Consider the following 18,526-nt stretch of genomic DNA (forward strand, 5'->3'; position numbering starts at 1 on the left):
AATTAGAGTTTCTAGGCCAAATGAATTGTTGCAGTATAACACAAAGATACTCTGAGAGCCAATGGTTTCAAATTTCCAAATGTTTATAGTCCCGACTCACTGTATCTTGGTGTAGTGATGGCAATTTGCCTGGAGTCTTTCACATCAGAGAGGATCAACAAGCCCATGCATCAGCACAAAGGGCTGATGCAGGTGCACGTTGTGTCTTCTTATGGCAGCCCGAGTCTCTGTAGCCCTTCCTCCCCCTTCCCTGGTGTCTCTGTCTCGGTGCTGGGGCACAGGCAGGGCTGATCTTTAGGGGATGTTCCTGGTTGATGGAGCCACAACACAAGTTGGTACTGCAAGTTCTGGAAGCCTTGTGCTGTGATTCAGCTTTCCCTTATGTGCCAGCCCACAACACACAGCTTCTCTCTGCTGGAGCTGAAAGGGGAAAGGAGAGCAGAGGAAAATTGAGGATGTCTTCAGCTCCTGACTGTTTAATTTGCTGTGAATGTGGGGTGAAGCTAGTGTGCAGATTGCCATGAAAACAGAAGTACCTGATAGAAATGCTTGTGCATGTTTCTAGTCTGGCTCATCTCCCAGCTCTGTGAGCACGCTAAGCCTGTGCTAATCAGCTTTTTCTCTTGGTGCAGTGCTGTGTCTGCACCACGTAACTGCAGAGCTGCTGGGCAAGCAGGCTCCTGTCTGGCCAGGCCGATACCCAGGCAGAGCACACGCACGCACACACACACACACGCCTCCAGCTGTCTTCACGGCCTCACTTTCCTAGTGGGCTGCTTGGAAGATTGTATCACATTAATGGGGATCTGTTTTGTTTGGTGTCTAGATGGATCCTGAGTATCGGGTGAAAAAATTCTTGGCTCTTCTGAGAGAAGAAGGAACGTAAGTACTTTTATTTTAAAGCATTGTTTAAAATTCTCTTCTCCGCTCAGAAACAGACATCTCTGAGGGGAAACGGCAGTGTAGTTTCAGATATCTGATCTCACTGTTGGCCCCTCCTGTATTTACAGAACTGTGTATCAGATCAGTTCTTACAGCTATATGCCAGCTGTTTTGGGAGGTGGGGGGTCCTGAAGAATTTTTGAGAACCTGCATGCCTGAATTCTTTGCTTTTCTTAATTTAATTGTGACTTTGAAATTTAAATGAGATATTGGACCACAATTTAGCTTTCTTTAGTTAAAGTAAATCAGAAGAGATTCTGCTAAAGTCCAGCTGCTTATGTAAAATCTGGAACTTTGATTTCTTGTATTTCTCCTGTCTGAGAAAAGGATGTCCTACTCTTTCCCCTGTAGGTATCACAGAGAGTAGTTGAGCCCAGTCTTGACAGTGGCATCTCCTAGAAAATGACTTTCTAATACATGTAGGGCAGTACCTCTGCTGGGGAAACTCACAACAGTATCTATCCTGGCTACATGTGAGTGGGTTCCAGTGTGTGCTTGATGCTTTTATACATGTGCATGCTTTCTTGATGGATTTGGCTTCTTTTGCAAGAGTTCCTTCCCTAGACTGAAGGTGGACCAAGTGCAAGATCTACAGCTGGAAAAGTGACCAACCTGGAGAATATACACTGGGATCTTTACTCTTCTGTGTTCAACACACTGGACAAAGTGAAATGCTCCCCTATTTCCAAGAACCCAATGTGGAATCTGCATGTTTAGTGCAATACGGTATCTTTATTCCTTGTCTTTAATATACTGATGTCATGTGGAAGTGTCTTTTAGAACACTGTGCTTCTGTCTCTGTGCAGGCAAGGTTGCATTCTCATTTGATTTTAGCATGGGGAAGATGTCCTGTAAGTTTTGAAGCTAACGCTCACTTGTGTCCAGTATCCAGTTGCTACATTAGGAAAGAAATCATGTCTTCTAATAAAACCTGACAGTCTGTGGTGAAGGCATATTAAAGTACTACCCTGTCTTATCCTGATCTGATGAACACTTGCTTGTTATGTCATCCTGTGACTCATTGAACATTGAGCCAGGCTGATAACATAAAGGCAGTGCCCCAATAATTCAGCTCTGAACTGCCCAGATGCTGATACCTGCTTCTCTTCTGTCTGATGAGAGACTGGCTAGTGCCATTAGGGACTGAAGAAGGCAGGGAGGTATGCTGATGAGAGTAGAGGAAACTTCCAAATCCAGTATTTAAGGCATCAAAGCTGCTTGTTAATTCAGTCACAGTTTTAGAGATGCTGATTCCAGCCTGAAAGCTCTTAGTGAGTGCAGTGTAGATGGCTGCTTTGGGATTAGCCAGCCTCATTATATCCCACTTTTCTTGCCATGTTACCAAAGGTTAAAATTCCTCCTTAGAGACAGAGAGGAAGCCAAGCTCTGCAGATACACGAGATACGTATTGCCATGTTTTTGCACTGAAATAAAGGAATGTATCACACGTTGCTACGCAGTCCTTCCCCCACAGTCACCTCGTGTCAGTGGGATGCTGTCGACGATGACTGCATGAGGCTGCTCTCCTCTGGTTCTTTGGCTCCACACGTTCAGTAAGGTTCATGGAACATACCTCAATTTGGTGGGGCATGAAATCAAAGCCATTTATGAGATCTTAGTCAGTGTAGCTTCCTAAACTTGACCAGACACGCTGCTGAGGGCTAGCAGCTTGTACCCAAAGTGTATTTGCAGGGAAAGAGGGTGCTTCACATTCTTTCAGGCCCAAAGGTGAAGGTACTGTAGTCCTTAGTGCATACTTGCAGCAGTCGGAGTATTTTAGTCACTCCACTCTGGTTTCTTTTCCTTTGGCAGTGCTGTTGTGTTGTGATGACATTGTGAGTCCCAGTGCTTATTATTCCTTCTCATTTTGTGTATGATCTTATGAATTTACTTGTTCCTTTCTTTCCTCTGCTAGTCTTAGTGACAGCAGCACACTTTAACTTATATTTCAGAGTAAATGATATAAACTTTACTGTGTCTTTGTCCAGAACTATATTGATGAATAAATATTTGATTTAATTGCACACTCAATGGATTCAATAAAAAGCACAACTACTCGTGATGATGTGGGAGCCATCTGTGTCTCTGGTGCTGGTCAGAGGTGTATGGAGTGCTGGTGTATGACGTGAGGATTGCAAAGCCCTTCCCAGGCATAGCCAGGGGGATGCTCAGTTTGGACCTGAACACGGATGGATCGAGTACAGCCCCAGCCTGCACAGCTCGACCACAGGAGCTGGCTGAGAAACCTCTGGTCCAACCCACTCTGGAGTGTTCTGTACCTGGCGGTGCTGAGGAAGCCCCCGAGAAGGACGTGTGTGTGTGTGTGTTTGTGTGTGTGTGTGTGTGTGTGTGTGTGTGTGTAAGGTAGGTGCATCACACTTGGAGAAGCCGTGGTGGAAAACCAGGACAAACTTTCCAACCTCTTTCTGACATCTCCATCCAAGATGTTTCCTGCAGGTGGCAGAAGACTCCTGGCAGCACCTTCCCACCACATTTTCTCTACAACTCCCTGCCTGGGCAGGAGTGTTTTACAGTGAGAACTATATTGCTTTAAACAGTGAGGGCCAAACTGTTCATCCCCTTCCTTACCCTGTTGCTGCTTTTTCCTGAACCTTCCAGCAATGTAACTGTAAAATTAAGTTGTTAACTGAAGACAAATACAAAAGTGTTGGGATAGGTTTTGGAGTGTGGTGGAGAGAGGTTTGGGCTGATGGGCAGACACACAGACAGCTGGTAAGCTCATACCCTCCATGGGGCAGGACTTCCCGGCTCTCTGGGTTGTGAGCAGCACATCCGTGGTGCTCCTGTGACTTGGAAGGGTCACTGCTGCCCTGGGGGAGGAGAGCAGCTGCCTGCGACCTGGGCAGCCGGACAGCTGGGGGTGTTCCTGCACAAGCAGCACGATGTTGGAAGCAACATTCTGCAAGAAGGCAGATGTAATTGTTTTGTGTGTAAATTAGAGATCGGTGTAAGGATATAGAATTTATTTTTTGTTGCCCTTCAGGTAGGTGTATTTGAGGCCAGAGCTGTGGAAAATTGTGTGCATTTAAGAGAGTCAACGTATGGGAGACGCTGCAGAGAGGCTTCACAAAATTATTCATGGACAGGAGATGGTTTTATATGAGAGAATTTGTCTCTCAGTCTGTCCAAACCATCCAGAGGTGATCCTGTGACCCCCTGCAAGTACATTGGTGGGGGGAGAATATGAAGTCTAAAGCTTGTTTTAATACAGTAATCTCACGTGTGCACACTGTGAGATAGCATTCTATAAATAAAAATCTCAGCATTCAGCTGTAAAAACTCCAATATTTGCTACATTTTACCACCGTCATCTTGCCTTCGTATGGCTGTCACTGTGCATAAGTAGCTGGATGACGAAGCACCGCTCCTGTAGGTGTCATTCAGCAGGACTTAAGGGACCTTCAGAGGCAAACCACACAAGTTGCAAGTGCATATTTTTGGTTTTTTACCTTCTCTTTAATGATGTACCACAAAAAAATGCAAGTTGAAATATATTTTTCTCCAAATATATATATTTATATAATATATAATCTTAGTTAACTCAAGTATATACATTGTATAATAAATAATGCTTATAAAAAGAGAAATTTTCTGAATATAAAATAAAAAAAAATCGACCTCTACAACTTTATACAAAACTTTGGATAAAGCAGATTGATGGAAAAAGATCTTCCATTCAGTGCTAGAATACCTGGCTACAGTAAAATAATTACAAGGCAATAAATGTTCTATTTAATATTAAATACCTTTTCTTGATTAAAAAAACAAACAAACAAAAAGGGATTTTGTTTAAAGTCAGGTACTTGGAGTCTTTCCAGACACAGGATTTAATATATACTTTTAAATAGAATGCATATCAGAAGACGGCTTATTTCTGAATCTGGGAGGTTTCTTAGAGCTCTCCTGTGATCTTTAATTTTAGAAAGCTGATGCTGCTCAGTCTGCGTGAACCCAGGAACTCTTCATTGTGCTCTGCAGAGGAGGGACTGAGAATTTTGCTCTGATTCTCTCCAGCCACAGGTTTGAGTGACAGAGCCGTGCTCTGCTCTCCATATGAGGGGTCTTTCACCCATTTTATTGCTCTTTACAGTACCGTGTACTGCTCTTTCCCATGGACAAAGAAGTGAGTGGAGTAGAAGACACTGCTTTAATGGTTTAGACATATTTCTATGTTAAATCACTGATGCATGAGGTGGTATTGGAACATGGTTATTAGTCCTCATCATCTGTGGAGGAGCCCACCAGGACAGAGATAATTTTTATTTTTTTAATTTCAAGGGTTAATATGCCATGAAAGCCCAAAATGAGGGAGCATGTGGTCGAGGATGGGGATGTGGCCAGGGGAGCAGGTGGAGGGATGAATGCTGAGTCTTCTGCACTGAGGTGGCTCATGGGGTGTGTGTGCTCACACGTGGGACCCAAAGCCCTGCTGATGGTGTGGAGCCTCTGTGCTTGATGTGGACCCCCCAGGAACAAATTGCTGATAACTCAAGAGATCCTGTGGGAAGGAAAGGGTCTGCCTGGCATTGAGCTGTCAGATAAAGGTCTCCCTTCCCCATCTGCCCATGCCTCTCTTTGCTGGATGGAGTGGTTTGAACAAGTCTGTCTGATGGTGGAAGGCTGATGAGAAAGCTTGGACAGAAATTTCTTCTTGCTGTGGCTCCTGTCTCCCCGTCCATTGCTGATGCTCAGGGCAGCTCGCCTGGCGGGTACCCTCTTCCCAGAGAGATGCTCTGAGCTCGTTCTGGGATAGAAAGGTCTATTAGGGAATGCTTAGTAAAGAGGTGCATCAACTGGGTGGATCAGCCCAGAACCTCAAAAATCTTCCACGGGCAGCTGCAGGGCGAGGAGACTGCTGGAGCAGCGATGGGTCTCCATGTAAGAGGGGGCAGCCTCACCGTGTGACCCTGGGCCAAACGCCAGAGGATCAGCTCTGGGCTCTGATTTCCTGCTGTCTTCCTCAGGGGGATTAGGGGAGTTGACCTGGGGCTGTGGGGAGTAGAGAGGGAAAAAGGGAGGTGACAGACCAGCTGTAAGGCTCCGTTCATGTCCCCGAACAGGTTTGTTTTCCAACATCATCTCGGAGCAGGAAGGAAGGAGCCTGGCTGATGTGGGCAGTTGGCTCCTTTCCTCCTCCTCACATCTGCGGAGACCAGGATGGCCATGCCAGCAGGCAGGGGAGCCTGTATTTGCTCAGCTTTCGCTGTGTAAAATTAATTTCCACCTGAAACCCCTGTATTGGCATCTACACAGGCCAGACCTCCAGAGGAGGCTGGAGCTGGAAGCTCTGTGCATGCTGTGCTGGCAGCACACTGACTGGTGTGACTGTGCTGTGCTTGGGCCTCTGCTGCCCCTGCGTCTCCCCAGGCAGTCTGTCAGCCCAACAGCCAGGGGGGGCGTCAGCAGATCAGTGATCTGGTGTGTCTGCAGCGCCAGGTCCACCCTCGCACCGCCCTGTGTGGGTGAGATGCGAGAGCCTTCCCTGGCAGCGTGAGGGTGTCTGCCCTGACCGAGGGCATTAGGATGGTTTTATGCCATCCTCTGGAGTGTGAGGCCACCGTGTGGGGGCTGATCACAGGGTTGATGGACCCCTCGGCCCTGCTCCGCAGCAACCTCCCATCCATCGGAGACCTACCTACGTTTACTTGCAGGTGTGGACGTCGTAGACGCGTATGCACTCTTGGCAGCTGACGTAGCAGCACCAGTGGAAGATGCAGTGACACTTCTCCTTCCGTTTCTCAGTCCTGGTGTTGTGGCCACGACCGCAGCACAGCAGGTCGCAGCCATCGATCCCGTGGGAGGTGACGTTGCATGTTCTGTCCCTTGTCCCAAAGGAGCCTGTCTCTGGGTTGGGCTCACAGAAATTGGGGGAGTTCTCATAGTAGACCAGATCCCGTTCTGTTGGCGGCTTGAAAAGAGCATACTTGGCCCTGAGAGTTTCTACCCATCCCCGAGATTCTCGGTGCTTTTCAACCACCATCTCAGAGGCGCTGTCGTATTTGTCCTTCAGGTAGTCACCAATTGCCCGGAAGTCAGGCTGGGCCCACCAGCAGGTCTTGACCTCGCAGCTTCCCGAGAGACCGTGGCACTTGCACTTCAGGTGCATGTGATCCAGGATGGTCTGTCCAGGGGAGAGAAAACAAGGCAGTCAGCAGCAGTTTATGATGCTCAGCGTTTGCTTTCAATCACCTGCCTTGGTTACCTGGATTTAAATGTCTGATCTGAGCTTGGTCTGGGAAGCGTAGGCTAGTAGTAAATGCATTGAGCTTTGGTGTGTGGCAGAAACTTCTTTGCAGAGTTGCTGCACTAGCAAAGCATGACTGTGATGGGCAGCTGCTCTAATCATCAATCCAATCCCAAGGTCTGATCCTTTCAGTGGGGTCATTCCTGTCATGTGTGTGGGGACAATCAGAGCCCAGGGAAGTTGAGGGTTGGAGGATGCCTCTGGCACACATGGATGTAGACTGATCCCCTTGTCCTAGCTTTGCTAACAACCCTTCATTTTATGCCCTGACTCTGAGAGTTTGTACTAAAAAGTAAATTAAATTGTGAATCTAAGGACATGATGCTCTATCTTCCCCAGAAACCTTCTCTGTGTGGAGCAAAATAATCACTGATTTTTGTTAAAGTTGCTAGAGGTTGTGGGGGTTTTTTTTACAGGAAGCTGTCAATCGTTAACACGAGTTAGAGATTCAAGCCCCTACCCTTCCACCTCTGCCTGCTGTGGTATGGAAAAGCAATATCTGGTGTTTGCTTCAAGCGCTGCTTGAAAGGTCTTGCAGTAACACGTTAAAGTGTGCTGGGTTTGCAAATGACCTAGAGCAGGCAGTGGCCCAGGTGACTGCTGACAGCAAGAATAGAATATTTCAGATGGAAGGGACTGACAGTCACCATCTAGTCCAACAAATCACTTGGGTGGGACAGGGTTACAACGGGGGGCATGCAGGAAGGAGTAGCTTGGGAGGAAACTCCTCTTCATTGTTGACCTGGGGTCTTGGGTGGTTGAGTTGCCTTTCTACGTGCTGCCTCAGGAGATGTTTTCACTGGAAGCTAGGCATGTTTTAGCTCTTCTTAACCCCCACCCATCTGTTTGGACAGAGTGGAAATGCTGTGCCCTGGGAAATAAACCTAGAATGCTCCTCCCCAGGCATTACAGTGGTGCCATTTCATCAGAGGGAGCCAGGTTGGGCCATCCATGCGGGCGGCCAGCTTTGGACCCGCTGAGCACTCACCGTCCTGCCAGCCTCGTTGTTGTGTCTGTTCATGGCTGAGCGGGCATCCGGACGGTTCTCTCGGGCGTCTGCAAATTCACGGGACACCAGCACGCCAAAATCGGCATCCTCGCTGCACCCTCCCCATTTCCAGCCATCTCCTGGAGGCCCTTTGTGGTGGGAGTCACAGCCGCAGATCGTGGACGTGCCCTCGGCACAGGAGCGGGTTACAGCAAAGGCCACTCCTGCCGATGCGATGGCGTGGACAAAGGCAGACTCTCGCGTGGCTGGGAACAGACAGAGTCCGTGGGATTATCAGTCAGCATAATGCTTTTGTTTTCCTTTCCAACCTCCTCCAGCATCACCTAAATCTCATTAAATGCAAAAAGTTATTTTATTAATCTTTTAACAAACATTTTCTGAATCAGGTGCTGCTGGCATCACCCTTTGAAACATGCAGGTGGGAGCAGGCAGGAGAGAGTGTGGCTCTAGCTCTGTGTACCGCAAGTGCAGCGTTTCCCCCAAGTGCAGTGGGTGCAGGATTTGATCCAGCATGGTGCCAGTGGGTGCACAAAATGTCATAAGAGCTTGAGGGTCCTCAGAAGTGAGTTACTGGAGTAATTCCTGGTCTGGAGACCCATAGAGGGACTCCACGCCTGGAGTTAGTCCAAGGGATGATGAATAATCTCATATACATGCTGAAATGGGGAAAGGCCTCGCATGGTACAGGACAAACAACGGCAGATCAAACCCTAAGAGCTAGTAATTACTGTTAAATGTGTCTAGACTAAACAGCATGGGACTTTACAGCAATGGAATAAAAACAGCTGAAGGTGTGAAGATAACCTTAAAGTTGCTCATTAATTACTGAACAATCCTGGAAGAAATCAAACCAGACAAAACTCAAGCCTCTGCTTTGGCTGTGACTATTGGCATGCTCCAGGTACCAGCTGTAGTGAATGAATTCTGGCAGGCCCAAAGGAGCGAAGATGGAGAAAGTCCTGAAAGCACTGAATGATGAAGAAATAAATTGCCCAGGATGCCTAGGTTAGCTGAGAGCTGGGAACTGGAACGTGTGTGGATCCTTTGTGCTAAGAAAGTATGTTTCAGCAGAACAAAGATACCCAGGGAGGAGGTGGGGACAAACCAGAAAATCCACATGAAGATGAAGGTGAAATGGATTTGCTGAACTGGAGCATCTCTGTCCATCACCTCTTCCACCTGTGGCCATGGCAGGGTGACTTTCAAGCTCACCCCCTTCCCTGGTCATTCTGTGGGGCCCTGACCTGGACTTTGGACAGCAGCAGCCAAAATGCACATGGGTCCAGGGAAGCCACCAGGAGCGATAAAGATGTTTACATTGGCTGGATGTTATAGTCAGCTGGGTCTGAGAAAGACAACGAGGCCAAGCAGGATGGGTGGGAAACCAGACGAGAACTGCATGCTCTGTGCCTGGAGCCTCCAAACTCACCTCAGGTGTCTGAAGCCAGGGAGCTGCTGTTCTTCATCATGACCCAAAACCTCTCTAGCAGCCCTGCACGCTGTGGTACCCTCTGCCCTTCCCTGCTCAGTGGTGGCTGCCGTAAACACAAAGAACATCTTACTCGGGGGTGTTGTTCTGGACAGAACTGGCCAAAGCCCAGTGCGGCAGCATGGGCAGCACACCCAAAGCACCAGCTGGTGTGGACCATCAGGACAGATTCTCTTGGCTGGCTACTACCAGAGGAAACTTCAGAGATATTAGAAGTACCAAATAACGGTACTGTAAGAGAACCTAGAAGACCTTGACCTAGCTGTAGAGGATGCAAAAGGAGATGACCTTGTCCACTTGATGTGGTGGCATTTTCCTACTGTGAGGTCTGTGAGTTTAATGTCGTGTCTTACACTCTCTCTGTAAGCGGACAATACGCTGTCGAATTGAAGGGGTATTTCCTTCATATATCTTGGTGTGTTAACTCTTCAGGAGGCCGTTGAAGCAGCTGTGATGTGCTCTGAACTGAGCTGGTCTTTCTCTGGTGCTCTCACTGATGACTCTGCTGCTGGTTTGAAAGCAGGACAATGGCTAAGTTAGAATTCTCAGTCCAGATTAAAGCCCAGCCGATTTATATCCTTTGTTCCTGTGTTCCCATTCACTTTCATCTCCAAGTAGCTTTTAATGGCCCTTGTATTTACTTCATGGTGCTTGCAGAGAGCAAAATTTCCATTTTACTGTGCTCAAAGAGTCCAATTTGTTAGGTCTTTCCATAAAATGTTGTCATTACACTCACCAGCCTGGCTGCCCATCTCTGCATCTGTTCCTGGGTTTGATTCTCCAGAAAGGTGAACAGAAAGCAGTGTTCCCTTCCAGCTGAGGACTGACTGGCACTGAAGGCGAGCAAGTCCTACCACAGCTCAGAACAGCTCTGAGGTCTCTCCTGCATTAGGACACAGCCTGGCAAGTCCTCTGCCCAGCAGACTGACAGAAGCTTTGGACCCTGGACTTGAAGTCTGGGTTCTTGCAGTAGTGACTTGACTCTTCAGCTACAGAGCTCTACTCAAGATATTTTTTAAGCTTTTTCTATTTTTTTATTTGTTTGGGTTTTTTTTGTTTTTCTGTGTGTTTTGGTTTTGTTTTTTTAAATTATTTTTTTATAAAGCAGATGGTGTTGTACTATTTCTACTCATTTTGTAACCAGTTTGACCGTTGACTTCAATAAGGCTGTACTAAACACAGGCTTTCCCAAGCACAGTCGAAATAATATCTGTCTCAGCTTTCTCCTTGGGGTCATCTTTTGATTCAGAGCCTCTCTGGCATGCCACAGTCTGCCTAAGTATACCACCCAGGTGAATAACACTGGGGTGCTTTAACCCTACGTGCCATCTTACAAAGATGGAGACTTTAGGTCTCTCAATTCAGAGGAGATGTTGGAGTCAGCCCAACCTGACGCCCAAAGCTCAGGAGAGCAGGGAGGTGCTGAGCTCAGGGGTCAGGGCCCGTGGTGTCTGGGGAACTGTTGCTGGTGGTTGGAGCCCCTGGGTGTACTGGAGAGGTTTCTCCAGATGACTTGTGGGTATAGCTTGACCAAATGATCAGGACAGTTGTTAGTGGATGTGGGATGGAGCCAGAATTTTCTGCTGGCTCAGACCAATGATGACCTTGGAGACCATCCCCTCCTTCCAGAGCAGGAGCCATGAACCATCTTCTCAGCTGCCCCATGCATCCCTCAGCCATTCTTGTGCCCTGGGGAAGTCTTCGCTGCACCAGGTCTCGCTCCTTGGCCTGCAGGCTTCTCTGTGGAGGTGGGGTCTGGCTTCCAAAAATCAGGCATCTCAAACTGAGCTACTTTCACCCTGTGCTGGCAATCGAAAGAGGCAGCTCGTGGGTATGTGCCAGCTGCGGAAACGCACAGCTCTCCTCTGCTGAAGTGTGGTTAACTCGGATCTAGATGCCAAATATGATCGTAAACCAGGGCTGTTCAATCCTGCCTTTGCTGGTGGAACCACGCTGTGGTTTTCACTTTCTTTTAATTCAAACTCTTCCCTCCTTGCCCTTCCTACCTCTGATATACCAGCAGAGATCCCGCCTCTACCTACCGAGGTTTTCCTTAGATATCTTTCACCAACCGCTTATACTGGGACCACTGGGGTCTACGGGCCACCGGTTGAAGATCATTGCTCCAACCGGAGTGTTTCAGCCTGACAAAGGCTCTTTGGGTGGCCTGTGATCTAAAGCAGATCAGATTAGAGGAGCTAGCGAGCCCTTCTGGCCTCAGACCAGGACAGCTCGGGGGCAGAGGGGGAGGACACGAGCCGCTCTCCTTGCTGACGTGCCTTTGCTTTCCGTCCTGGGGGTGGGTGAGAAAGCGATGGGCGCAGGATGGAGAGTCGCTGCACGTTTTGTGAGTCTGTGAGAGCCTGTACGGAGTGCGGATGCTGGGATGGGAGCTGAACCGGGGCTGGTGCTGCTGTCGCCGGGCAGAGGTGCTATGCAAGGCGCCCCGGGGGGCTGCACCCCCCTCACAGCTGCCCCCAGCACCCCACGCCCTTGCGTCTGCCCAGCGAGCTCTCTGCGCGATGCTGGCGATGCTGGCGTGGGGGGCAGCGAGCTGCAGACACAAATGCCTCGCCTTGAAATTCTCCCCTGGGTCTGGGCGAGGAGCCGGGAGAATTTCCCAGAGATGAAATGCGGGAGCAGCGTTCCCAGAACCAGGGGAGGGGCTGGCGAGGGAGGATTAGAGCCGTCTTGACAGTGCACCACTGCGACTGTCTCCCAGCCAGGCCCGTTACCTGCTGGGACACTCAATTTGCCATTGTTCCCGCGGTGTCACACTGTATTACCAGCATAATGCAGAATGTTTCCGCCGGCCAGCGTACCCACGGCACAGAGCACTGGCATTCCCCAGGAGCACCTCGTAGCAACGGGGCAATGTTCCCCTGTCCTGCCGTCACCCTCCAATCCCGCCAGCCCGGCTGGGAAATCCCTATTGATGGCGCTCCCCAGCCCCCCGCCACCGGATCAGAATGGCTAAAGGGCGTGTGAATGCTGCAGCAATTTGAAACGACTGCGGCGCTGGGATGGTATCGCTCGCCCTGCCTCACAGTAGGGGAGGAAGCTTAGCTCTTTCTCATCGGTATAAGCTTATTTTTCTCTCTCCCTCTCTCCTTTCCCTCCCCCTCCCTTTAAGCTGCTGAGTTTATATCAAGACGGCCCCTGATCCCACACACCCCTGTTTAGATGCAAATGACTGCAAGTGTCATGGCTGAGAAAAGCCATGGGTTATCTCGGTGCGGGTCTGCCTTTTCACAGCTCGTGTCAGGGCTTAGCCGAACACACAAGGACCCCCAAAGGCAGCCCGGGCCCAGCTGCCTTTCCTGCACCTGGCCCCGCTGCCGTCGCGCTCCTCCAGCCACGCACGGGGAGCCGCTGCCCTGGCCGGCGCGGGGAGGACCCCTCCGCTGACCTGGCGTCTTGCGGGAGAAGGAGAGCGAGCAAAAGGCAGCCGTGGCGTGAGGAGGCAGGGGAAGAGAGGCTCCCCCGCCGCTCACGACATGGGGAAGCGTGTGAGCTTGTTAAGGCTCCTGCCAAGCTCCCTCCTGCAGATCCAGTCCTGCCTGCGGCTCAGAGACCTCTTCTCCATCCTCCAGATGCCCGTGGGGCCTCCCTGTCTCACGTACGCACAACCAGCGCTTTTGGGCACCGCGCTTTGGCCAAAATCGTGGATGTTCTTACTAACCCAGAGAATGGCAGCTGCTTGCTCTCCCAGAGCAGCAGCAAGTCACCTGCCTGTTGGCTCAACCTTGGCTTTGGGGCAGGACTTGGCTGGAAGAGACATTGTCTTTTAATAAAAACTGACCTTATTTTAAAAAGAAAAGGGAGGGAGAAGAGAGAGGGGGGGAAAGCAGGTTTTTCTTCCCTCCTTGTCCCAGACTGCACACCTGCAGTATAAATCATCTTGGGGAATTTGCTTGTAAAAACATGATCTTACCCCACATTTTGGGATTGGGTTTTCTTTTTTTTTTTTTTCATCACCCAGGTTAGAAGAAAAAACATGCAAAAAAGAAAACTTGCAGGAAGATAATCGGTTATTCTAGGAAACCAGAACTTCACTAGCTATGGCTGCCACATGTTTAATGGCAAAAACCTCATGAGCCTGAATTTCGAGGGGACGTAGGAAGACATTGGGATGGCCGAGGCAGGGCCTTAGCCAGGGCTGGTGTTCAGCAGCTTCCAAATGGGCAGATTTCAGTCCCTCAGGGCTTTCACTGTGCTGTTTATTGCTTTGTTGTGAATTTGCAGCCATGTAAGAGACCAGGAAAGGAGAGGGTAGAGTCCTACGGTGAAGCTGGGCAGAGAAGTGAGATGGGGATGTGATGAGAGGCTGCGGGAAAACCTGGGGGCAGGAGCTCCCTGGGCTATTTCAGGAAGGGATGCCCTGTGCTCCCACCCTGACACCAGTGCTGGAAGCCTGGATGATGTGCTCAGAAGGAGCAACCAAGAACAGCTTGAACTGTGCCACAAGAGGGTCTGCACAGCCAAACCCATGCAAATGGCCCTCCCGTTTTCCCCCTCTACATTGCTCTTCAGACTAAGCTCTCCTTGAATGGAAGTGACTGTGATTAACATTTTTTGCAGCTCCTTTAAAATGAAATTATCCTCAATTTCTTTTCAGGCTGTCTTAGAAATGATTTTCCATGCTATTGTAGCAAGAACTACACTTTGAAGTTTTTTCCAAAATAGCTTCAATCTACCTAAGGGAGTAGATGAGATTAACCTAAATATTGCTCTTTGATACTTAGAGGTGATTTCATCCAGGTAGTTATCATAGCTTAAATACTGGCTATTTTGGGCTTAGTATTTAGTGCCTGTTGGCCTAATGCACAGTGCAAACTGCAGTAGTGACTGTCATCTTAGTTTGAGTCTTGCTATTAACTAATGATTCTTAGTTTGTGAGGTTACACCCCTCTGCATGTCCTGGAAGTCCTCAAGAAGCAATAGCTGCCACAAATGCTCAGGGCTCAGCCAGACGTGAAAAACACAGCTGGGATGATCGCAGATCTCAGTGCCAGGTTATGGGCTCAAAACACTCGATGTCTGGTTTTGCTGCATCGAAGGAAGATGGGACACCAGCCTGGGAGAAGGCGATGCGCTGAAGGCAACAGAAGTGCCCAGCAACCCTATCCCCAGCCCCTCGGCAGGCACAAGTAGTGTTGGTCCCCAGATTCATCACAGCTGGTGAGATCTGTCAGGGCAGGACAAAAGCCTGTTTCTTGCCAACGTTATCTCTTCATTCAGCTGAGCAAGCAGTGACTGGAAAGGTTGTGTTTCTCTCTGCAGCTACTCATGGTGCAAACTTAGGGAATCACAGAGGCTTTTCTAGTGTTATTACTCATGGCTGCGTAGCTGAGATGAGCTCCATCCTGTCTCTGCTCATTAATTTTCAAGACAGCAGTGAAAAGACATTAGCACATTTAAAAAATGTAAATAATAACCACAATCAAATGGGTTGGGCTTTGATGTATCATTATTTGCAGATAATACTGTTTATTTTTAACTGTTCTTCTTACAGGTTAGTGAGACACGAGAATAAATAAATTTTTCAAGCTAATTGCTTGGCAGTACTGTCTAGGAGACTATTGATGCGTCACGGTTTGATTGAGAAAGCTGTGTAACAAATGTGCTCAATAATTTTTCTCCATCTGTCAGAAGAGCTTCAGAGCTGTGGGTGATATTTTACTGTGTCAGCTTGGAGTGCATGGAAATGTTGAGGCATGTCCACACACGAAGTTTTGCTCTAGTCCCTGCAGCCGAAAGAATCTTAAAATATTCTTCATAAATTCAAAGTTCAGTTTGCTCATCATGGGGAGGATGGTTCAAACCCATTTTTAAGTGCTTTCAGGCTGACAGAAATGGTGGTGAGAGATTTTCAGTGCCTGAATGCTGTAACAGTTCTTTCATAACATGTTTAAAATTTTTATGATTGTTTTTAAGAAAATTAAACTTTCGGCTTTTGTAAGTGCTGAAGTTTAGGACACGCTCTTATTAGGCAGCAAGTTACAATGTGGCAAGCCTTGATGACAAGTTATTTGACAGTAAATATGGCAGTTACCCCAAAATACACCCTGGGAGAACAGAGGTGAATTGAATATCATGGTCCCTGTTAACACTCTAATATGACTTTACAATCCTGATTTCTGTGAAGAGGTGCACTTTAACCCAAATAAGTAATTTTCACTGAAACATACTGCTGATGTTTCAGGAAACTGTACTATTATTGGAAGGTTGAAGCTTGAAAAAAATAACTGTTTATATGCGGAATATTATAGCTTTGTTAGAAAGATTCACCGGGAGATCTGCACACTCCAGGAGACTATTGGGAAACAGCTTTGAACCCTGATTTCTCCCATTTCTTAAAGGCTGTGTGTACCATAAGATTCCCATTTCCAAAGCTCCACTGGAAAGAATAATTTCTTTTAACAAACAGACATCCCTGGACTGCAGAGACTCAGTGCGTGTCGGTACCAATGAAGCTAAGCTTCGGAAATGGTTTTGGTTACGTTTATGAAGCTGTGAGTCCGAGAGGTTATCTGCAGACATCCTTTGGGCTAAACCCAGCATCGAGTCAACAAAATCCATGGCATGGGATGGAGAGAAGGGGAATTTTTTATTCACCGTTTGGCTCAGTTTCATGGGAATGCTTTTTAATCTAGGGTCTTGGTTTGCTAACTGGACATCCGAGACGTGGGATAGGTCATCTGCCACCAAAGTCCTCCAGCACCCTCCTTACAGGCCATATTAGGCTGTAGGCTGGCAGTACAGGTGCCTGGGGGTCCAACATCTCACTTTTCTCAATGTAATGCCCAGGCTGTGATCTCACTGGGAACCCCAACTTTATCATGCTTCAACAACGTGCTTCCAGTGTGCCTGATCCGTGCCAGTGGGTCTAGGGAGGTGGCCTTTCAGGAGGAGGTGATGAAGAGGAGCAAGCAGGTGTGTTTGGAGAAAGGAGAGGGAAAAATATGTTTATTTTCACTCTTTTTGTTCCCAGCACTGACCATTTTGGGCTCATCTGTGAAAAGATATGTTGAAATCCCAACTAAGCCTGATCAGGATCCTGGATTTCAACCATGGCTTCCCACTGTCAGGGAAACTTCTGCCCACTGGCCTCCTGCGGTAGACAGTGCACAACTCAGGGCCTGCCCCCAAGAAACTTGACTGCAACCCCTCTCCTTGGCTTTTCCCCTGGGTCTGCTGAACCCTGTTTGGAAGTGCTGCATGCCCTGGACAGGGAGGATGGAACCCATGATTCCAGAACATGTGAGCATGCATGGGGCTAGACCTTCCCCTTTCTGTACTTTATCTTATGTGGCCCTACTGAGAGCTCCTGGGGTGGGAAACAGACCCTTCTCTCATTACCCCTTTTGATGTAACATGCCAAAAATTTGGAAAAAATAAATTGGAGAAATCAGGGATGAAAGCCAGGATGTCAGACTCTTTCCCCAGTGTGTTCCCAGTAGGATATTCATGGCGTGTCCAAAAGCCAAGTGCAGATGTGACAGCAACACCCACTCTGGCAAAACCCTTCCCTCACAACTCCCCGGCTTCGCTGTTTACCTTTGTCCAGGACTGGCCCGAAGATGGCCAGGCTGTCGTCGATGGTGGTGCAGTTCCAGCGGCGGCCCCGGAACTGGTGCTGGCACTCCTGGATGCCCAGCTTCACCCCCTCGGCCACGCTGGGCATGATCTCAATGTAGTTGCGGCAGAAGCGGAGCTGCTTGGGGACGAGGCCGGGTATGGAGCCGCAGAGGATGGGCTGGGACCCCAGGGAGCTGTACTGCTGACCTAGTGCAAGGGACCTGCAAGGGACAGAGGTCAGCGTGAGGGTTGGGAAACCAGCTGGCACCAATGGTCCTGCCCCCACCGCCATCCCCAGGGGGAATTTGATGAACCAATAGTACAGGGACACAAAGTAGTGAAAAACAGATTTCCTAAAAAACTGAGACTTCCTACTGAATAGCCCTGACGTGAAGAGGGCTTTCACACCTGAAGAGACCCTGGTCCTTTGTGGGCACAGAGGCAGGGGCTCAGCTGTCGACATGGAGGCACCTGGAGCCATTCAATGTTCTCCCAAGTATCTGAGACATCCCCATGGGGCTGGTGGATCTGACCAAGGACCTGCAAGGACCCACGTCCAGAAGAGCAACACCTGGAGGCTGGGGACCCTGGGGTGTCTCAGCTGTCAGGAGACACTGACATGACAGCTTCTGAAATCGGGCCAAGGTGAGAAGTGGCCCGTCCAATGCCAAGTTCATCAGCAGAGGGATCACCTTTACTGCAGAGGGGCTGCTCTGGGGTCAGCATGTCAATGCCATGTGTCCCAGGCTGTGTCGACACCCTCTGCAGGTGGTGCCAGGCAAGACGGACCTACCGTGGTTCCACCCTGGTGGACATCAAGCTCTAGCTGCAGCTGTGAGTTGGGCAGATGTGCTGGTACATGCTGAAGGTGCTGGAGGGCAGATCTGAGAACTTTTCCTACTGGTCCAAGGACTCAATAATTGACCAGCATTAAATATGTGGGTCAAATTGCTTATTTGGCCAGAAATTGTCACTGAAGGGTGAAGACACATATTTGCTTGATGAAGCACTGAGATACCTGCTATGACACACAAACAAGGATAGTCCTACAGCTACTGCCCTGCTTAGGATCCAGACCATCCTGCAGTGTCCCTCCAGAACATGGGGTCAAATCTGTGAATGAGCAGCTGGTTCTGGAATGGAGTGGATGTGATGAACTCAATTGCTTCCAATGCAGAAACCTCACAGTCCAGACACTAGCAGAGGCAAATATTCAAGAGCTTTGACTTAGTATGTCCGT

The 18,526-nt window shown here is 48.8% G+C and overlaps 2 protein-coding genes across 2 annotated transcripts in view; one reads left to right on the forward strand and one right to left on the reverse strand.

Moving 5' to 3' along the window:
- NSF (N-ethylmaleimide sensitive factor, vesicle fusing ATPase) overlaps nt 1-3,009 on the forward strand; it is a 70,977-nt gene extending 67,968 nt beyond the window's left edge. Inside the window, exons 20-21 of the mRNA XM_026864758.1 lie at nt 827-882; nt 1,493-3,009. Of these exons, the coding sequence (XP_026720559.1) occupies nt 827-882; nt 1,493-1,511 (75 nt within the window). The 3' untranslated portion in view covers nt 1,512-3,009. The remainder of the gene's footprint in view (nt 1-826; nt 883-1,492) is intronic.
- Nucleotides 3,010-6,604: 3,595 nt separating this feature from the next.
- The window catches only part of WNT3 (Wnt family member 3), a 47,325-nt gene continuing 35,403 nt past the window's right edge, over nt 6,605-18,526 (reverse strand). The window contains exons 2-4 of the mRNA XM_026864752.1: nt 17,266-17,507; nt 8,196-8,461; nt 6,605-7,084 (exon numbers count right to left, since the gene is read on the reverse strand). Coding sequence (XP_026720553.1) covers nt 6,605-7,084; nt 8,196-8,461; nt 17,266-17,507 — 988 coding nt within the window. The remainder of the gene's footprint in view (nt 7,085-8,195; nt 8,462-17,265; nt 17,508-18,526) is intronic.

This window comes from Athene cunicularia (assembly GCF_003259725.1).
Source record: "Athene cunicularia isolate RWA chromosome 27 unlocalized genomic scaffold, athCun1 chr27_part1, whole genome shotgun sequence".
Classification (NCBI taxonomy): domain Eukaryota; kingdom Metazoa; phylum Chordata; class Aves; order Strigiformes; family Strigidae; genus Athene; species Athene cunicularia.